This window comes from Pinus tabuliformis, chromosome Q, assembly GCF_031772625.1.
Source record: "Pinus tabuliformis cultivar Carrire ecotype Pingquan chromosome Q, CPIR1, whole genome shotgun sequence".
NCBI lineage: Eukaryota > Viridiplantae > Streptophyta > Pinopsida > Pinales > Pinaceae > Pinus > Pinus tabuliformis.
Window position 1 is genome coordinate 1,349,441,277 of NC_142296.1, and position 22,741 is coordinate 1,349,464,017.

A 22,741-nucleotide genomic window follows, 5' to 3' on the forward strand; every position below is an offset into this window, starting at 1 on the left:
ACCTTCGTGTCATAATTGGCCAAGGGGCATATTGAGATGGTTAAGCTTGTTGGGATTGCCACCCATCTGGCCGGTGGGCGAGAAAACTTAGGTGTGTGTGATCTTTACCAAAGTTGGACACAATTACCATGGACTTGGTTAAGGTAAATTGATCTCCCTATGTGTTGGATGCAGGTGTTCTACCACTTGATCGTTGAGGATCAATCAGTGGACATGGGGTGTGTGTGATCTTTACCAAGGTCATTTATGACTACCATGGACTTGGTTGTGGTAAATCAATCTCCCCTATTGTCATTGTGGATTAAGTCTTTGATCCAACAAAGTTTGGCACAGAAGAAGGAGGTCGAAATCTAAAAGAAGGCTTGGGATTTTTCTTGGGATCTCTGTTGTTCATGGTTATTGGTTTTGCTATTATCCTTCTATGGCTATTTCTGATGTATTGATGAAACTCTCTCTCTCATAAGGAAGAATTTTCTAGGTTTTCCCCTTGTGGGTTTTTCCCTGGCCTCGGGCCTAATTTTTGTGTCTCTTGTCTTTTTGTTTCTGCTGTGATGTGCCACTGCTCTTTAATGCTTAATGAACTATTTTTTCCTATATTGCTTGATGAATTAAATGTTACATGAAATCTAATGCTAATGGTGATTATTTGAAACTGTTAAATGTATAAGAAAATGTTGTTCTAGCATTGCCCTAGTATAAATCAATACATTGGATGACGAATAAAAAGTTATATTAAAACCCGACGTCATCATTGCTACTAGAGAGAAGCAATTACACTCCTGAGTAATTAAGGAATATCTCGTTAAATGGAAGAACCTATTAGAAGAGGACAAAGCATCTGGAAGACAAAATTTCCATCCACAACATCTTTCGTGACAGATTTTTCATCAACAACCTTTGTCGTTACACTACTTTGAGGACAAAGCATCTCTAAGGAGGAAGGCAATGTTATATAAAAATAATAATAAGATATAGGGAATCAAAATAAATTAAATAATAATGTAAAGAAGTAAATAAAATAATATTTATAAAAAAATACTTCATGACTGCCCTCTTCCATCTTTATGAAGACACTTCCATTACTGCTTACCAGGGATTGACAAGGAAACCCTTGGTTTACTGTATTTATGGTTAATTTCTGCCTATATTAATACATCAGATGAATTCTTTTGTGCTTTTTTTCCAGCTCTTTGAATTGCGTAGTTGTTTCCTGAGAGAAATTGTGTGACAAGGCTTGTGTTGTTATTCTTTATGCGTTTGTTTTTGTTAAAATTGGCAATAGGGCCAAACTCCATATGGGTCACCTTATTTATGGCTGCTGATATTTTTCTTGGATTCCTCTCTCCAAGATGTGTAGGATTGATCTAAAGATCATCCGATTCCGACATGTATTTATGGAGATATGAATTTATTTATATTATTGACAATTTGTCAAGGTCGGCCAGCAAGCAAATTACCCCCAGCTCAACCTCAACATTGCATTTAAATAGAGGAGACCTCAAGTCATTTGAGAAACACATCACTCATGATCTCTCTCTCTCCACTTGTTTGGGTTTGTCCTCTCACAAGGAGGACGTAGTGGAAAGGAAGGTCAACTAGTCACAGTGAAGAAGATATCTAGCCGCAGTTGAAGGGAGAGTCCTAGCCGCAGTCATAAGAAGAAATCTAACCGCAGTTGAAGGGAGATCTAGCCGCAATCAAAGGAGCCCTAATCCACAGCAAGGAGGAGGCCTAATCCGCAGCAAAGAGAGGCCTGATCCGCAGCAAAGAGCAAGCCCTAATATGCAGCTAAGGAGAGACCCTAAGTCGCAGCAAAAGAAGACCTAGCTGCAGATCTAAGGAGCCCTAATATGCAGCTAAGGAGAGACCCTAAGCTGCAGCAAAAGGAGCCCTAACGCAGCAAGAAGAAGCCTGTTGACAGCGTGAAAGAAGCATGAGTTGCTGTAGGTGACAACGTAGTGATAGAGGTTGTTTCTAGGCATGGGTTAAGGACTTGTTTGGGCCTGTTGGAGGAGACCGCAGTTACAGCTAGCTGCTTTGCTAGGCTGCAAGCCATAGCAAGCAGCTAAGGTTGTTCCAAGGCAGCGTTGAGGTGAACAATGCTTGCAGGAGGCAACGTGGCATAAGGGGAGACTCTCCTAGGTGGACTGCAGCTCTAGAAAGGCTTAGTTTGCTGACAGCGTGGATGGTTAAGGGCTGCATATTGTGCCCTAACCAGAATTGCAGGAGCAGCAAGCAAACAGTGGAGGTCAGTAGCATTTTGTGGAGGAATGTTGGGTCAAAGTGTTGACCGGATTGGATCATGATTGTAGCAACCTGTTGTTGCCATGTGAAGGATCTTCCAAGGAGTTGAAGGATTTTCCTAGGAGCAAAACCAACAGTGTAGTTTTTGGATGCATTGAGCTTATTGTTGGAGGTCGAGTTGACTGAGCTTTGACCGAGCTTGATTAGAGATCAAATCTGACATGTTTGACCAACGTTGACTTTGCTGGTTAAGTTTTGCTGTTGCTGTCATAACATATCAGTTTTGTATAATTGTACTATCTCTTTCTTTGCTGAACTATTGAAGAATATAAGAAGATTTGATCAAGTGTTTCCCCACATTGGGGTTTGTCCCTAGCAGTGTGGAAAAAGTCCCGATAAAATCGGGATTTATTCCCCAAAACGCGATTTTTTCAAGAAAAGGATTAAATCGGCCGATTTTTTGCCGACTTTTTAAGAAACTAAAAAATCGGGATTAAATCGAAAAAGTCGGGATTAAATCGGGACTTTTTCCAAAAAATCGTGGTAGTTTCTTTAATGATTTTTTTTTCTTTGAAAAAATCGGGATTTTATTGAAAAAATCGGGATTTTATTGAAAAAGTCGGGATTTTATTGAAAAAGTCGGGATTTTATTGAAAAAGTCCGGATTTTTTTAAAAATGAATATTTTTGTATTTTTTTAATTTTGCCGACTTTTTGCCGACTTTTTCGAAAAACTCCCGACTTTGCCGAGTTTTTCAACTTTTGGACCCTTGCCGAATTAATCCCGACTTCGACTTTTTCCACATTGGTCCCTAGCTAGTGCCACATCTTGTGTCCTCTTGTCTTGGCTTGTCTTCCACTGTTTATGTTTATGTTCTATCTGCATTTTACCATCATGCTGATGTGATTGCTAATCTGGACATTGATATTGGGCTAACAAGAAAATTGAAGTAAATTTCTTTTAAGCATAGAACATACCAAAATTTAACAGTTTTGAACTGTTTTTTAACTCAAAGTGCATATTCTCCCTCATTCATTTCTTCTTCATGCTGCTGAAATGTAATATCCCATATCAGGAATATACCCCAAACACAAGCAAACTCCAACCAGAGATGGACTGGGAGGGCATTTACCAGATATGTCGCCTCTAAAAAGAGGACGAGATCCGGAGGCTACCTGGCCCTTTCCAGGCTCTGTCTAAGAGTATAATAGAAACACACAAGTGGTATAATAGCCAAGAATGCTCACAGAGATACAAGTAACAATGATACTATATATATCAAATAAACCATAAACAGATACACAAGAAATGCAGAGAGAATGCTAAGCCATTTTATTATACTGAGTAATAAAATGAGTACAGGAGGTGATCAGGAAGATGGCACCTCTACTTGCACAAGGCAAGTGAAGAAATACACTCAGAATAGCAAAGGAATGGCCCCTCTCTGATCTGCGTCCAAGCTGCTGGGAAAACTGCTGCGCTGCTACTGCTGCTAGAAATCAAACGAGGATTTGGGACTGCTCCCTTCCTCAGAAAAAACTGAAACTCTGCAGTCAAACTCTACTCAAGAAACCCAGAAAAACCCAGAAAGCTTTCTTGGAATGGCTGACCCTCGAAAATCACCCCCTTAGGGTTCTGAGCAGTTCCTCACTGCTCTGTGCCGCCACTGAATAGAACCCTCCGAAACTCAGCCCATAACTCTGCCAAACTCCTCCAATATGCAAGAGCTGATCTCTTGCTCAATCCCTCGGCTCAAATCCTCTACAAACCCTTAATCCAGACTGCTCCCAAAAAGAACTGCGTCCCTCTCCCAGTGCTGCACAGTCCTCTAGAACACTGATAAAACCACTGCTGAAATGCTAAAGATCCTGTTGCTGAAATGCCAACAAAAATACCTTGCCCGAGCAGGCACTCGAAGTTCTCCGGGGCTAAGGGTGAGATCTCCGAACGGAGACACTCAATGCACTAAGCTGTGCTGCAGACTAGCTAAACAGCGAGCGTGCTCTAAGCCAAAACGACTATTACAAATGCACATAACCGAATGATCAAAATGAGGGGACTCCTCTCTCTTTTATAGCTTCTGCCTCCCTCAATCCCGATGCTCGCCTTCTCTTGCGTGATTCCCATTTTGCCATGTGTTCCTCCCCTCCTGCGCAGTCCCTCCATGTGTCTGTGTGGGCTCCATTTCTACGTCCCCCTTTTGGCCCCCTTGGCTCTCCCTTTAAGTCACAACGTTGTGCTACTAGGAAGTGACTTTTATTCTAAAAGTGAGTTATGTCCCCCTTTCTCACTTTTTTTGTTTACAAAATAACTATAGAAGGCAAAATTTGGCAAAATCGAATATTCCAATTAGCTGGGGCTAATTAGGAATATTACAGTCTCCCCCGACAAAATGTTGCTTGTCCTCAAGAAACTGAAGTGATGGATGCTGTAAGATCTTCTCATTCTCTCAAGTGGCATCCTCATCTGGCAAATTCTTCCACCTCACAAAGAATTACTGGACCGTCCTGCTCCGCAGTTTCCTCTCCCTGGTATCAATGATAGCCTCCGGCTGCAATACCAAATGCCCCTCATCATCCATAGGTGGTAGCTCATCTGTCACTGTTACTTGCTGCCCCAATGCTTTTTTCAGGCATGATACATGAAAAATGTTATGAATCTTGCTACCTTGGGGCAGCTCCAACTCATATGCAACCTGTCCAATCCTGCATATCACCCTGTATGGCCCATAAAAGCGAGGCTTGAGCTTTTCAGCCCCCTTCTGCTTCAATGACGACTGTCGGTATGGCTGTAATCGTAGGTAGACCATGTCCCCCACCTCGAACTGCCTCTCTACCCAACCCTTGTCGGCATACAACTTCTGCTGGTTCTGCGCTGTAGCCATGTTATCCTTGAGAGCTCGGAGGATATCTTGACTCTCTTGGATCCAAATCTTGGCTCTAGGAGCCCTGCTGTCACCAAACATCACGTCAACAAAAAATAAAGGATGATACTCATATAAGGCATAGAATGGTGACATACCAATGGATATGTGATGTGAAGTATTGTAGCAATACTCCCCCAGATGCAGCCACTTCAGCCATGCTCGCTGCTGCCCACTGACATAGTTACGCAAGTAGCCCTCCAGCCACTTGTTAACTATCTCTGTCTGCCCATCCGTCTGTGGGTGATAACTGGTACTCGGAGTCAACTCCGTTCCCACCAACCGGAAAAGCTCCTACCAAAACCTGCCCATGAAATGACTGTCCCTGTCACTAATGATGGTCTTAGGAAGACCATGTAGCCTGAAGATCTACCTGAAGAACAACTCGGCCACCTATGCTGCTGTGTAGGGTGCGGATATGGCAAAGAAATGCACGTACTTTGTCAGTCGATCAACGACGACAAAGATACAATCCTTGCCCTGTACCGTGGGCAATCTTGTGATTAAGTCCATCGAAATGCTCTCCCATTTCCCCTCCGGAATGGGTAGCGGTTGCAATAAACCCGCGGGATGGCTCATCTCTCCCTTGTTCCGCTGGCAAACATCGCACTCCCTGATATGCCGGAGTACGTCCTCCTTGAGGCCCTTCCAGGAGAACCTCTCTCTAATGGCCCTGTAGGTTTTGGTAAACCCCTGATGGCCTGCCAATGGTGAATCATGTGATGCCTGGAGTATCTTCTTCTTGAGCTGAGACCCCTCAGTCAAGAAGATCCGATCCCTGTAATAGATGATCTCATCGATCACCCTGAACCTGTCATCTGCCACCTGCCCGTCCAGAATCTCACATGCATACCTGTTCTTGGAGTACTCTACTAAGAGTCGAGCTCTTCAGTCTGTATCCAAGCTCATAAGAGACAATGTGGCTAGTCTACGTGAAAGGGCATCTGCTACCACATTGTTCTTACCCTTGACATACTCAATGTCAAAGTCATATGCTTGGATCTTATTGATCCACTTCTGCTACCTCTCCTCCAACTGCTTCTGCTCCAAAAAGAACTTGAGGCTGTTGTGATCAGTCCTCACCCTAAACCTGTTCCCCACCAAATACTGCCGGTACTTAGCCAATGCATGCATGATGGCCAGCATCTCCTTGTCATATATAGAATACAACCTCTTGTGCGGAAGGAGCTTCCGGCTCTCAAAGGCTATAGGGTGACCTCCCTGCATCAATACTGCGCTGATCCCCTCTCCCGACGCATCACACTCCAAAACAAATGGCTGCATAAAATCTGGCAATGCAAGCACTGGGTAGCTGCTCATAACCTCCTTGAGCCTGTCAAAGGCTCACTGCGCTGTATCTGACCAACTGAATGCCCCCTTCCTCGTCAAATCTGTCAGGGGCGCAGCAAGCTGTGAGAAACCTTTGACGAAGTTCCGGTAGTATGTACAAATGCCAATGAATCCTCGAAGTTCCATCACGTTTCTCGGTTCTGACCAATCTCTGATGGCCCTAATCTTCTCCTCGTGGACCCTCACTCTGTCCACTCCAATGATGTGTCCCAAGTATAACATCTCCGTCAACCCGAACTCACATTTGGAGAGCTTGGCATAGAACTGCTGCTCCTCCAAGATGCGTAATACTGTCTCAATACGCTGGAGATGCTCCTCCCACGTCCTGCTGTAAATGAGTATATCACCAAAGAACACCAACACAAACTTCCTCAAGTGACTACGGAAGATGTGATTCATGCAAGACTGGAATGTAGCTGGGGCATTGGTTAGCCCGAAGGGCATCACCAAAAACTCAAAGTGCCCATAGTGACATCTAAAGGCGGTCTTGGGAATGTCCTGCTCACTCACGCGAATCTGATGGTACCCTGATCTCAAATCAATCTTTGAGAAGAACCGTGCTCCTCTCAACTCATCCATCAACTTATCGATCCTGGGTATGGGGTACCTGTTCTTAAGTGTCCTCTTGTTCAGGGCCCTGTAGTTAATGCACATCCTCAATGTACCGTCCTTCTTCTTCACCAACACCATAGAAGAAGCAAAAGGACTCGTGCTCGATCGGATGTGCCCAAGAGCTAGCAACTCCTGAATGGCCCACTCTATCTCGTCCTGATAGGCCTTGGGATGCCTATAGGGGGTAGTAATCACTGCCTGTATGCCCTGCTCAAGCTCAATAGTGTGCTCAAACCCCCGGTCCGGTGGTTGACTCGGCGGAATCTCTCCAAATACTATGGCATACCAGTCAAGGATGGACTGTATCTCCGGGTGCACTGTCTGCCCTATAGTCCCTGCCTCCGATGCATGCAGCTCTATTGCCCACTCTATGTTTCCCTTCCGGAAGACTGCCTCCATCCGATGAGCCAAAACAGTCTGAGGTGGATACGTATGCTGTCCCCGTATCTTCTCATGCCTCCCTGTCTTCTCATCATCCCACTCCATCTCTAGGGTCTTCCAATCCGTCGTGACCTTCCCTAGAGTGATGAGCCATTGAACACCCAATATCATGTTGGTGTTTGGAATATCGACCACGAAAAAGTGGTCAGTCAATGTGTAGGTACCCATCGTCACTGAAAGCTCTGGAACATATCGAGCACACGTCATGGTTTGATCTCCTGGGACCAAGGCTGAAAACCCATTGAAGCTCTCTGTCTGTATGCCTCTACGCTCAACCATCTATTCATCGATGAAGTTGTGGGTCGTCCCTCTGTCAACCAAAACTGACACTCGCTGGCCATGTACCGTCCCTCGTACGTGTAGCGTCAGATACTTGGGAACTCCTCGCAATGTGGCAAGGGCCCCTCCGGTGGGTGCAAAAGATGCACCACCTGCTGCTGGCGGTGGAGGTGGCAAAGGTCCCTGTCCATCATGGCTATCTCCTGCCTCCACACCATCCTCGTCATCCTCTTCTCCACTGCTCTTGGAGAAAACCTCAATGAAATGTGCCTTGCCAGCAGCACATCTATGTCTTGGTGCCCATCGCTCCTGACATGTGAAGCACAACCACTTCTTCTTTAGCTCCCGCTTGACATCATTGTCAATTTGCACTCGTCCTGGATTCCCCTTTGGAGGTGAAATCCTCACATCCTTCCCCTTAGACTGGAAAGTCTGTCTCTAGGGGTAAGGTGTCCGAGTCCTGAGTAAGACATCTTGCAGGTCCCGGGTCCTGCTGATAGCGTCCTGAAGGGTGGTTGGTCTTGCAGATCTGACTAGACCCCGAAGTGGCTCTGCTAACCCCTCAACATATATATAGATCCTCCGTGCTGTGGATAGATCTGGCACCATCACTGAGACCCTCAAGAAATCTGCAATGTAGGTCTTTGGCCTCCCTGTCTGTTTGAGCCTCGGCAGCTCAACAAAATGCTGCTCTAGATCCCTCCGATCAAATCGCTCCATCAATCTCCTGGTGAACTCGGCATATGTCGTCACCATGGAGTGTCCTAGTGTAACCATCCCATGAAACCACCAATCCTGGGCCTCACCATCCAAATGCAATGTCGCCACCTTGATGGCCTCTGTCTCCGACATCTGGTTAAGCTGGAAATAAATGTCCAGCTTCTCCACCCAAGACCTTGCCGAATTGTTTGATGAGCCATCAAACGTAGGCAAGTGGAATCTACTCGCTGCACGGTGGGTGTCACCATCATGATAATGTCGGTACCCTCTGTGATGGTCGCGGGGTCTACTATCCCGCTGGAGCTGAACAAAATCACGGAATGAGAGGGCTTCCCTGAACTCCTACCCATAGGCCTGGTACTCTGCAAAATAATCACCCATGTGTCCAGGCTCTGCCTCCTGCTGGGCTACGGCCCCCGTGTCTGCTCCTAAGAAAGTGGGCATGGTAGAGCGTGTAGGGGCATGTGAGGCCACCTGCTGCGCAGTATCACGCTGCTCTGGCAAATGGTGGGATGCACCCGATCCCTCACCAACCTGGAAAACCCGTGGGCTCTCACGTTGTCTGGCCTCTACTGCCGTGAATCTCTGCCCCATCACCTCAATTTGCCTCGACAAATCCTGCACTGATTTGAGGAGCATATTCGCAAATCTCTTCCCGTCATCCTCTGCCATTGGAGCCTCCTGCTCTGCGTCCACCACCGGCCCCTTCTGTTCTGCGTCCACCACCAGCTCCCTCTGTTTTGCGTCCACCATGGGCTTCTCCTGTTTTGCGTCCACCACTGGAACACAGTCTCCCTCTCCGTAGGTATTCTCCAACCTACGCCCAGCGTCTCTGTATCTCTGACCTCTGTAACAAATATTGGGTTTCTCCCTCGGAGTCATAGATTGCTAGCTCCACAGGCTGAGCCAAATCTATGGTCTGATACCACTGTGTTGTCGCACGGATTGTCACGACAACGCTCAGACCGGGGGCTGTCACCCTGATCCCCGATCTCTCCGTTTAAGCCTGTCTCCCGCGGCTAAGGGGGGTAGACCCTATAGGAAAATGGACGACCAACTGTGAATCAGTTGGTTTGGGAGACACGAAAGGAAACCAGCACTAAATAGATTTTATTAAATTAATAGATCAGTGCCTTATGTTTAAATGATTACTTACTAAATGTTGCAGAAATGTAAACCATGTAGAGCAATCATTTATCATCAAATAACCTGAGCGAAGATTAACTTTTATCAAATGCGAGAAAATTCTTAATGGCCTAATGATACTCCAGCAATTAAAAAATTCGAAAGATAAAGTGCTTTTAAATAACCACGAAATTTTAACCAGAGATCTCATTCATGTAATTAATCTTCAGATCAACATTAAAGCATGTTAAACATTAATTCCAGCATCAAAATTTTAGCCTCAGCAAAAAAGATAAAGTATAGCAAATTCCTGAGCTAAGACTGAATCTGGGAAAAATTTCCCAAATATTTTTATGTTTTTTCAGATAAAACAAAATTAAAACTAAATGAGACCTAAAAATCTGAATAATATCAAAATCTACACTTAAAAGAAAAGAAATTCCTTTTTTTATAATTTTATCTTTTCAATTTTTTAATTTTTAATTTTTAATTTATTTTTAAATGGATCCTCGAACTTAGCCTTTGGAAAAATCACCTAGGACCTTGGACTTAGGACTTATGAGGGGATTAAAACATTTTCTAACCCTCAAGACACATTACACCATGACTTTTACAATTTTACATCTCAAGGGGGAAAACCCATTTGACATAGACCCTCATGGACCACCCAGTTCTGCGACCAAATATAATCTAGCAGATCAACACACTAGGATTCCTCTAAGATTCTAGTGACAAAATCCATTCCGGCTTTGGGGTTAGGCTGAAGGAAAACTCTGCCGATCATGGATCGGTGAGACAAAAAACCTTCTGGAACGTAGATTATCACTAGGAAATTAGGTCCACCTAGGCAATTTACATACATGACTCATATCTGCTAAGATTATTTACAATTCGCACATGCAGACTGGGTTTACAACATAATATGATCAAGCTGTCGATGATTGTCGAATGGCACGGACATGTCGATTAAGCGCTATCCCTTTTGCAAAAAAAAAGGGGGTGTACTGCTATGGGAAGTTGACACGTAGTAGTCAACATCTGGCTCCACTTGGGGACACGTTGCTGCACTGTAGGAACGTGAGAATCCAGAATCTGCATCCGCGCAACACACAACAAAACATAAGTAGCGTCCATCCAAAGACCATCATATAACGTTAAGCACAGGAAAGATATAAGCTCTTCATTTATTAACTATCTAGTAACATGAAAAGTAAATCTAATCCTAAAACAGAAATGAAAATGTTGAAAAAACGAGTAAGGTTAGAAATACAGGGGATGCCCCATGGCATCAGATGTGTTCAATATAGTGTATACTGAGCATTTGCCTGCTTTCAGGCAAATCTGTCGGCTGCTTGTCGGATGTGCCATGTCCAATTCTACATATGGTAGGACTTTTTCCTATCTGAAGATCAAGCTGCTCGCGGCCGTCTGATGCATTAAATCTTCTTCTCATTTTCTTCCTCTTGCGCTTTTTCTTCCTGGTAGGCTGTATTATTGATGACGTAGAACTTTTTGCTTCAAAGCTATTAGATGAAGTATGTAAGATATGCGTGACATGTCTTTCTTCATCCTGCATCTGATCTTTATCATTTTTAATTTTATCTGGATCACCTTCAATTAACCACCTTTCAATCGAACCAATGACCTCCTCATAATAAGATGGAGCTTGTTGCAGCAAATGAAAAGGCTCCTGATCTATTTATGTTTCCTCGTTTCTCTCATCCTTAATCCGCTGTTGAAATTTATGTACTTGTATTGTAATGGCATTTATCTGGCTAGAATGTTCAACTTTCATAGCATTGATTTCCCTGTCATGGTCTTCTTCCATGGTCATCAAGCAATGCTGCATAGAGTTTATCTCTTTCTTTTGATTTGCTTGCATGGTCGTCATATTTTCCTCTAAGCTTGACATCTTGCTTTGCATAAAACTAATTTCTGTGTCATGATTAATCTTCATGGCTTCAATTTCCTTACTATGTTGATTTTGCATGATCTCCATCTCCCTATTACGCTTTTCCAGGTGGGTGCATAAAATTCTTACATCATTGGCACAATTAGTTTGATTGATCTCCATATTTTTTACCAGCAGCATTAGATCTTGTATAATTTGCTTATGATCTTCCTTTTCATTGTTAACACTGTTTTTACAATTTGTTTCTACTTTTCCACTACAAGTGGATGGCAAATTCTGATATGAAGCATTGTCTTGAAATCTTTCTTCGACAGCTGAACCTTTTATAAGATTACTTTCATTCTGTTGCACGATTTTAGGGGCACAAGGCGAGCTATCTGGATCACCATATCTATCTTTAAAAGCATCGACAATGTCTTGCAAAGAAATGAAGGAATCTTCAGGACAACTATTAAACCAGTTCAAAGCATCACCCTTTAAAGAATGGACAAATAGACGCATCTTGACATCTTCATGATTATATTGAGGAAGTCTACAATATATGATCATCACACAAGTAAACCTGTTTAAATGCTGTCTAACAACGACCGAATCACCACCTGAGAACTTAAATAATTTAGAAATGGCCTCTTTCGGAAAATCATGGAGATTATCAGTAAAATGACATGGTTTAAATGAATAATCCATGATGAATAATAAGGGATCAAATGGATGATAGAAAGAGATTTCTGCTCAAGAAAATTAAGAGATGAAAGAAGTGGAGTCGCCACTTGAACAATGAATCTAATTCTAAGATCCAAAAAGCAACCAACAAGTAGATATGAGGGAGGCTTCTTGTCTGGGAAAAATAAGAAAATGGAGTCGCCACCCAAACAAGAAACAAATCGAAGAGAAGTTGCTGATATGACGAAAGATAAGGTGATGAAAGAGATCCAAATGATGCCAAAAAATGTTGAATCTGCCAGCTCAAACGAGAGATGAGAAAGATGAAAGAATGATGAGAAATGAGAAGATGAATGCCGTTGAAACGCCAGGAATAGAAAAACTCTGTCCCCGGCAACGGCGCCAAAAAATGTTGGCATTGCCGGCTTAAACGAATGATAGAAAGATGAACGATGAATGTCGAATAAACCAAGGACAGAAAAAACTCTATCCCCGGCAACGGCGCCAAAAAATGTTGTCGCACGGATTGTCACGACAACGCGCAGACTGGGGACTGTCACCCTGATCCCCGATCTCTCCGTTTAAGCCTGTCTCCCGCGGCTAAGGGGGGTAGACCCTATAGGAAAATGGACGACCAACTGTGAATCAGTTGGTTTGGGAGACATGAAAGGAAACCAGCACTAAATAGATTTTATTAAATTAATAGACCAGTGCCTTATGTTTAAATGATTACTTACTAAATGTTGCAGAAATGTAAACCATGTAGAGCAATCATTTATCATCAAATAACTTGAGCGAAGATTAACTTTTATCAAATGCGAGCAAATGATACTCCAGCAATTAAAAAATTCGAAAGATAAAGTGCTTTTAAATAACAACGAAATTTTAACCAGAGATCTCATTCATGTAATTAGTCTTCAGATCAACATTAAAGCATGTTAAACATTAATTCCAGCATCAAAATTTTAGCCTCAGCAGAAAAGATAAAGTATAGCAAATTCCTGAGCTAAGACTGAATCTGGGAAAAATTTCCCAAACATTTTTATGTTTTTCAGATAAAACAAAAATTAAAACTAAATGAGACCTAAAAATCTGAATAATATCAAAATCTACACTCAAAAGAAAAGAAATTCCTTTTTTTTTATAATTTTTTTTTTCAATTTTTTATTTTTTTTAATGAATCCTCGAACTTAGCCTTTGGAAAAAACACCTAGGACCTAGGACTTAAGACTTATGAGGGGATTAAAACATTTTCTAACCCTCAAGACACATTACACCATGACTTTTACAATTTTACATCTCAAGGGGGAAAACCCATTTGACATAGACCCTCATGGACCACCCAGTTCTGCGACCAAATATAATCTAGCAGATCAACACACTAGGATTCCTCTAAGATTCTAATGACAAAATCCATTCCGGCTTTGGGGTTAGGCTGAAGGAAAACTCTGCCGATCATGGATCGGTGAGACAAAAAACCTTCTGGAACGTAGATTATCACTAGGAAATTAGGTCCACCTAGGCAATTTACATACATGACTCATATCTGCTAAGATTATTTACAATTCGCACATGCAGACTGGGTTTACAACATAATATGATCAAGCTGTCGATGATTGTCGAATGGCACGGACATGTCGATTAAGCGCTATCCCTTTCGCAAAAAAAAGGGGGTGTACTGCTATGGGAAGTTGACACGTAGTGGTCAACACACTGTAATATCCCATATCAGGAATATACCCCAAACACAAGCAAACTCCAACCAGAGATGGACTGGGAGGGCATTTACCAGATATGTAACCTCTAAAAAGAGGACGAGATCTGGAGGCTACCTGGCCCTTTCCAGGCTTTGTCTAAGAGTATAATAGAAACACACAAGTGGTATAATAACCGAGAATGCTCACAGAGATACAAGTAACAATGATACTATATATATATCAAATAAACCATAAACAGATACACGAGAAATGCAGAGAGAATGCTAAGCCATTTTATTATACTGAGTAATAAAATGAGTACAGGAGGTGATCAGGAAGATGGCACCTCTACTTGCACAAGGCAAGTGAAGAAATACACTCAGAATAGCAAAGGAATGGCCCCTCTCTGATTTGCGTCCAAGTTGCTGGGAAAACTGTTCTGCTGCTGCTGTTGCTAGAAATCAAATGAGGATTTGAGACTGCTCCCTTCCTCAGAAAAAGCTGAAACTCTGGAATCAGACTCTACTCAAGAAACCCAGAAAAACCCAGAAAGCTTTCCTAGAATGGCCGACCCCCGAAAATCACCCCCTTGGGGTTCTGCGCAGTTCCTCACTGCTCTGCGCTGCCATTGAATAGAACCCTCTGAAACTCAACCCGGAACTCTGCCAAACTCCTCCAATATGCAAGCGCTGATCTCTTGCTCAATCCCTCGGCTCAAATCCTCTACAAACCTTTAATCCAGACTGCTCCCAAAAAGAACTGCGTCCCTCTCCCAGTGCTACGCAGTCCTCCAGAACACTGATAAAGCCACTGCTGAAATGCTGAAGATACTGTTGCTGAAATGCCAACGAAAATACCTTGCCCGAGCAGGCACTCGAAGACCCTCGGGGCTAAGGGTGAGATCTCCGAATGGAGACACTCAATGCACTAAATAGTGCTGCAAACTAGCTAAACAACCAGAGTGCTCTAAGCCAAAACGACTATCACAAATGCACATAACCGAATGATCAAAATGAGGGGTCTCCCCTCTCTTTTATAGCTTCTGCCTCTCTCAATCTCAATGCTCACCTTCTCCTGCGTGATTCCCCTTTTGCCACGTGTTCCTCCCCTCCTGCGCAGTGCCTCCATGTGTCTGCGTGGGCTCCATTTCTGCGTCCCCCTTTTGGCCCCCTTGGCTCTCCCTTTAAGTCACGACGTTGTGCTACTAGGAAGTGACTTTTATTCTAAAAGTGAGTTATGCCCCCCTTTCTCACTTTTTTATTTACAAAATAACTATAGAAGGAAAAATTTGGCAAAATCGAATATTCCAATTAGCTGGGGCTAATTAGGAATATTACATGAAATTTAATTAAAGAAGCTAATCTCACACTGCAATTTTATTTATACTTTTTACCCTGTTTTCGGCTGCTTTCTGGTGCTTGAGGGCAGCTTAGTGTGCTAATTTATTCTAAGTTTATACACAGATTTACACAACAACAAAAAACAGAATACAAACATCTTAGGGAAACCCCCCTGTGGCTGGAAAACTACCAGCCCAAACAGTGAGGCATCTAGTGATGGGAAGGTTAAATTGCCTATCGTTATTTTGCCGATCTGTTCATCTTCTTAGTGCAGATTTGTGCATTAACAACAGGGCAACTAGGGATCAGTTAAGATAGTAAGTTGATGATATTCAAGGTCCCTTTATGATTTAATCTTCTCAACTACCTAATGTAATAAAGGGAATCTTGACACCATAAGAAGATATGCAATGCAATTTTGATGCAGTCAGACCCCAGGTTATATGTCAGAGGTCCTTTATATGTCATCACATGCTATAATCTATGATTCTAGTCGTTAAAAATTCTTGTTGCATCTTTTCTTCCATATGTATGTTTTGCATGAGAAAGTATGATAATGAGGGAGAGGACATCTTGCTATCTCAGTCTTGATTGCATGCAATGCATTCTGCATGTTAATATGAAACATGGAATAGCGTCGTGATACTCATTTAAAATAGTTTCCTGTCTCATGTTACAATAGAGTTGTGATCTTCGTTCATGCATTCCTTGGTTGAAATTCTTGGCCAATTTTGACTGTCATAAGCTTCTTTCAATCTTTCTTAACTTTTGTTTTTGTGTTTTCAACTGTTCTTCCTTACATTCCTTGCCTGCTTCAGACATATAGCTTAGGATGACGTCTGTTAGTGCTTGCAGTGCATCTCTTTTAAAACATGATAATGTAGTCAGGAATAATACACGAGGGAAAACTACATATATGATATATTTTATGGTAATGAAAAATATAACATGGCCGTTGATCAATTCTTAGATGATAGAAAGTTAATGTTTTGAATTTTTAGGTTTTCATGGTATATTTGACGTTGACCAAATTCTGAATGCAAATTTGTGTCTTTTTAGAGTACCATTCAGCTATTTCTTGATGGAGTTTTTTTTGGGTTTAAGTTGAGGTGCCATAGAATTTGCATGAAATATTTAATACTGGGCTCGTGAGGATTGACTAAAGGCTGTAAATTTTAATTCTAAGAGGACTGCAATTGCAAGAATTGCATATTTCACTCATAACGAATATTTGTCTTTTTGCAAACAATGGTGCTAATGGTCCATGTTAGTTCCCTTTTTCCATCTTCATAAATTTTGTGCTAGTGGGTGGTACCCTTTGATTTCTCCACTTTGTAAAAATGACTGTAGCTTTTAAATCAGCATGCATTGTAGATGCTCATCATATGCTTTGTTTTTCAGCAATTGATAATGAGATTCTCTCTCCTTTGTCCACAGGTCTAGGGCAGAACCATATTCAGAAGCTGAGATTAAGGTAATTGAATAGTCCAAAAGGCTTGTTATTCTTCCTTATTCAACCAAATTACATCTGGCCCAGGACAGAATATTTGCTAGTCTAAGTGGCATGGAATCATATATGGTTTCACTGGATATTTTGAATAGTTAGGATCTATATGTGGGCAGACAACATATATAGAGAAATATAAATATATTAGAAGAAAAGAAGATAGAAATATAGAAAATTTGAATATCTGAATATATTTTGCTCCAAATCACTCTCACAATATTAGAAATGCAGACTGCTATGAGAAACTTAGATGTTTGTATTAGGATGGAGGTGCTATCTTATAAGCAAGAGTTAGTGTTTTAGGGTCTTGCCTTTTGCCTTTTTATTTTTTATTTTATGGTTTATAATGTGTTTTTGAGAAATTCTTTTCCTGGAAGGATTCACTATGTTTCCAGCAAACCAAAACAGTTCTCGTGCAGGTCTTCCGGTGCTTCTGAATTGAAATTGTATTTTTAGTATTACTTTCCCATTTTATCATGAATTGCCTCTTTCAGGCAATGACAACCAGTTGCTCTGTTATCATATTTGTCTAGTCGAAGTTCCTTTTTTCTGCACAAAAAACATTTGGACATTTAGATCTGCCCAGGAAATACAGTTCATCCCACTCTCTAGCCCATATGCAAGAATGAGATTTGTTGGTACTTTCCCAGCACCACACTAATATCTGTAACAACAGTTGCAACATTCCCTACCCATCTCTGGAATTGAAATGTGATCTACAAGGAGAAAACACATGTTCTTACCATTAGACCCATTTAGGTTATACAAGTGCAAGTTCCTTTTGCTGCCATTGTTTGAAAAATAACTTCTTATTTCTTTGATTATATTGTGACATTGACAAATTGGCTGTATTTTGGACTTGCCTACCTTTGTGATTGTAAAATTGGCACACCCATGACTTTGGTAATCTTACTATACACCAAAGTTTGGGCATGTCCATTTGTGACCTTCACAAATTGGCTGTATATTGAACTCGTCTTCCTTTGTGCTTGTAAATTGCATACAGCCATAACTTTGGTTATCTTTGCCTACCAGTTTGAGTTTTGAGCTTCTAAAGTTGAAAATAAAACATAAATGCAGAAGATTACGGGAGAGACAGAAGAGATAGATAGATAAATTGATAGTCTCTTATTAATGTCCATGAATCCAAGTGGTCTATGGGATGGAGTTTTACATTCTTATGGTGCAAGCCTTTTGTATGAAATGTAATAAATAGAGACCAAAAATAATAGGAATTAAAAACTTATTGCATGAGGTAGGTGGGCTAATCTTAATCCCTGCCATAGTATACAGTATTATTCATCTGGATGACCCTAGAGGGGTGGGATATGTTATCAATCACAGTAGCCTCTTGGAAAATTAATGCTATGTGATATGAATGGGCAGTTTAGGATTGATGCAACTGTCACCAATGACAATCCTCACACTTCAGAACTAATGTGTGCTAGTTTCAAGGGGGTATCTCTAGAGTGTTTTTCTATTTCAATATCCAAAATTTACAACTTAAAATGCAAATCAGCAAAACTTGAATGCAGATCTGGTCTTGAATTCTTCCAAGCAGAAGAAAATGTTTTTAGATCTGCATGAATTATTCATTGATCAACAATAATAATAGTTGGATCTGCATGCTGAACACTTGAAAATCAGCAAATTCAAGTTTAGGTCTACTATTATCAGCATATTTAACAGTTGACTTTAAAACCAGCAATAAATATTAAATACTTATATTTAAGTTGTTTTTGTCTGGTCTTTGCCTTACTCTGAATGGACATGGGGTGGAAAGAAGAATATCAGCAAGGAAGAGATTTGAATCATGCCGAATAAAGAATCTCGAGACTGTTAAACCAAATGAGAGTAAGGGAACATAAGAATTCTCAAAATAATCAGACAACTGAACCAGCCACCAAAAAATCAGTGCTTTATTCTTCATTAATCAAAGTTAAAGATGCAAATTTATGAATTACATCAGATCTGAAACCATGCTCAATCAAAAGAGCATGAGGAGATTGAAGAATTATAACTCAAAGGTCCCTTGTTAAAATTAATAAGGTATTGCGCATTAGTCATAATAATCCTTGACCTTATTCATTGTAAATCTAAGCATCAATAACATGTCATAAACATAGCCCAATACACAAGAATGCAACAAATTATAGTGGAGAAACCCAACGACGGAGAAAACTCCAATCTCAATGATAAATCTCAATCATTAAGTGTTGTACAAATGAAGCTAATGTATCAAATATATATGTGTTTAAGGTTTTAGTTAGTATGGTAACCTTTGCACAACCATAAGCTAGTAAGACAATGGAAGATGTGTAACAAACAAAGTTTGTATACATAGCGGAAATATTAAAAATACTTCAAAGATGTAAATGTCCATTGTAAGACATGTCACTGTATATTGAAAATGCAGTGTTCCACGGGGACGCGTCTCCCAGGGTCGTGTGCACGTACCCCTCGCACCCCACGCACCCGGGACGGGCGGACGTCTGGGGACGTTTCCCCACGTCCCCCTTTTGGGGAGACGCAGGGGGGGGGCATTTCCCCAGTGTGGGGGACACGACTCCCCAAAAGGGGGACACCTAGGCGTCCCCTCTCAAAATGGGCTATGCGTCCCCCCTTAAATTTGCTTATGAACAATGGTTTATGACAGGGAAAACCTAGTATTTGACCATATTTCCGTACTAATGCTATGCAATTCATGGTAAAAGTGACATTCTCCTTTATCTTTCATTTTCATCTTTTTACTTAAATTTTTAACATTACCATGAAATGGCTCAAGATGTTTGAGAGTGGTTCTGACCTCATTGGATTTCATATGGAGAAAGTAGAATTTTAGATCTCACTCAAAATCCAGCAGACTTAACAGTTTTCCAGGAATTCAGGATTCGATGGATTGCAATGTTTCCATTGCATTTTGTCATGTACAAGGGTATGGAATTAGTATTTGATCAAGAGCACCAACCCCTATGTGTACTTTAGAGTGACTTTTAGACTCATTACTCCATTGTTTTTGAGTTTTAGTTATATCAATTTACTATTCCAGTCTCTACATTTCAGTATCTATTATAGTCAATTTTGCTTAGTACTAATTAGATTCTAGAATGATAAATGATGAATTTTAATTTTAAATCAATTTAGAATCTAGAATAATGAATGATGAATTTAATTTTTAAATCAATGTAGATTCTAGAATGGTGAATAATGAATAATGAATATGGATCAGAGTATTTCATTATTGAATCGTGGTTTATGGATGAATCATGTATGTGTTAGTAAGGATGATGAGTATGGATCAGTGTTGCGGGGGAGCGCCCCCCCCCCCTTCGAACCCGCTCCCGAAGCGCGCTCCGGGCGGGAGCGGCTCGGGAGCGGGTCGGGAGCGCGCTCCCAAAATCGCTCCCGGACGGGAGCGATTTTCGGGAGCGCGCTCCCTTAAAAAAATTTACGCTCCCTGCTCTGATAGGGAGCGTTTCAGGGAGCGATCGCTCCCGAGCTCCCGGAGCGTTTTTTAATGCCCGGGAGCGATCGCTCCCCGATCGCTCCCTAATCGCTCCCGGGCATTAAAAAACGCTCCGGGAGCGATTTTTAACCGGCCGGGAGCGGTTCGGCGGAAAAAAATTCCGCCGGACCCAAAAAATTAAAAAAATTTAGCTAATTTTTTTTGTTTTATAAGCCCAATGGGCCAAAAACTTGTCATTACAACTTTGTTGAGCAAGTGATTGAGAGCTTGAGCAAGAGATTGAGAGCTGGAGCAAGAGCTGAGGAGCAAGGAGCCAGAGCTGAGGAGCGAGGAGCAAGTGCCAAGGAGCGAGGAGCAAGCTTGCAGAGGTATGTAACTTAATCATTTAGTTAGTTTAGCTGGTTAGGTAGTTAATTTGGTTAGTTTCATTTACCTGTTTGAGTTTAAAGATCATTAATTTAAATTAAATTAATAAATTAAATGAATTAATCCCAATAAACTAAATTAATTTGCAGATTCAAGACTCAAACCCTACAAACATCAAACACGATGGACCTGAGCATTTTTATTGGCATTTTCCTCTTCCTGGTCCCCTTTCTGGTTATTATGGTGGTGGAGAGTAGGAAACGGAGGGGGCCTGACCCTGAAGAGGTGGATGAAGAAGCCGGAGGAAGTCAAATAGGTGAAAACCCCAGTGAGGAGGATGTGGAGGGTGAACATGAGGGTGAAAAAACTAAACAAGACCAAACTCCATTGTGGAAATATGTTCAGAGGCCTGAAACAGGGAGAGGGGGTGGAACCACTAAATTTCATTGCCCCCATTGCAACACTGATTTCACAGGCTCATACACCCGTTTGAGAAGACACCTTTGCGGGAAAAGGGCATGGGATGGAGAGAAACAAATAGGAATCAGAACTTGCAACGGGGTGTCAACAGTTGATAGAGCCAAATACATAAAGGAAGAGGAGGACGCCCAATACAAAGCAAAAAGATCAAGGGGTTTCTTTGAACCAAGCTCACAAAGAACTCCTTCAGCATCCTCCCAAGGCAGTGGATATGGACATGGAGGCTCAGGGTCATCATCTTTACGCCGTAGAAGCATATCAGATTTCCTTGATGAGGGGTGTAGGAATGATGTGGATTCAAAAATTTACAGGTTCCTCTATGCAAATGGGATACCATTCAATGTTCTACGCTCACCTTATTGGCACGAAATGGTTTCTGCCATAAATGATGCCCCTAAAGGATACAAGAGCCCTGGGTATGACAAGGCAAGAACAGTTGGCCTTGATCATGAAAAAGCAAAAATATCACATTCTTTGAATAAAATGACAAGTTCTTGGACTGACAATGGGGTGTCCATTGTATCTGATGGATGGACAAATGTAAAAGGCAAGCCATTGATAAGTGTTCTTGCTGTGTCCCGAAGTGGTCCCATTTTTCTAGCTGCACATGATTACTCAGACAAGTTCAAGACCGCTATCAACATTGCAGAAGCATTGCTTGAAACAATTGAGCGTATTGGCCCATACAATGTCATCCAAGTCATCACTGATAATGCTCCTAATTGTAAGGCAGCGGGAGCAATTATTGAGGATAGATACCCGAACATATTTTGGTCTGGATGTTTGGTTCACACATTGAACCTTCTGTTGCATGATATTGTCAAAAACAAAAATGAACAATACCAATGGATTGGGGATTTGTACAAGAGAGGAAAAAAAATGATAAAATTTATTACAAATCATAGCAATACCCATGGCCTTTTCCGCAGTCACTCGAGATTGGAGTTGCTGAAGATTGCGAGGACTAGATTTGGTAGCTATTACCTCACCTTCAGGCGCCTTTTGAAGGTAAGAGAGGGTTTAGCTAGCATGGTATCAAGTCCAAATTGGCAGGTGTTAAAGGAAAGGGCTACAAATGTAGCTGACATTGCAGGTTTTGATACGGTGGAGGAGGCCGCTCTTGATGGGCAGTTTTGGACAGCTGTGAGACAGGTATTGGATTTCACCAAGCCAATTTATAACATGATTCGGTTTGCAGATACAGACAAACCGGTGATTGGCGAGGTGTATGAGCAAATGGATACCATGTTGGGGGAAATAAAAGACATTGTTAATAACAGAGATCTCGACTTGTACAATCTGATTCACGATTGTGTGTGTGAACGGTGGAAAAAGCTTAACCTTCCACTACATTGCTTGGCGTATATCCTTACGCCAAAATACTACTCAGATTCTTGGTTGGGCAAACCTGCAGCAGGGGGTGGTGTTAGGACCAAACCCCATTTAGATCGAGAGGTAACTAAAGGATATCTGGATGCATTAGAAAAGTTGGTGCCTGACAGGGAGGAATGTGCAGCTGTGCGCCTTGAAATAGGCAGATACTTCACTGGCAGTGGTTTGTATGGTAACTTCCATGCAATGGACGACAAAGATAAATTTGATTCTCTCACATGGTG

At 41.7% G+C, this 22,741-nt stretch overlaps 1 protein-coding gene across 4 annotated transcripts in view; it reads left to right on the top strand.

The window, feature by feature from the left end:
* The window catches only part of LOC149224888 (uncharacterized), a 346,270-nt gene that overhangs the window by 191,763 nt on the left and 131,766 nt on the right, over nucleotides 1–22,741 (top strand). For 3 of the 4 annotated variants that reach the window (XM_089386320.1, XM_089386318.1, XM_089386317.1), the window contains one exon: nucleotides 16,744–16,780. The exons of the other annotated variant lie outside the window; for it this stretch is intronic. In XM_089386320.1, coding sequence (XP_089242446.1) covers nucleotides 16,744–16,780 — 37 coding nt within the window. The remainder of the gene's footprint in view (nucleotides 1–16,743; nucleotides 16,781–22,741) is intronic. 4 annotated transcript variants of the gene reach the window in all.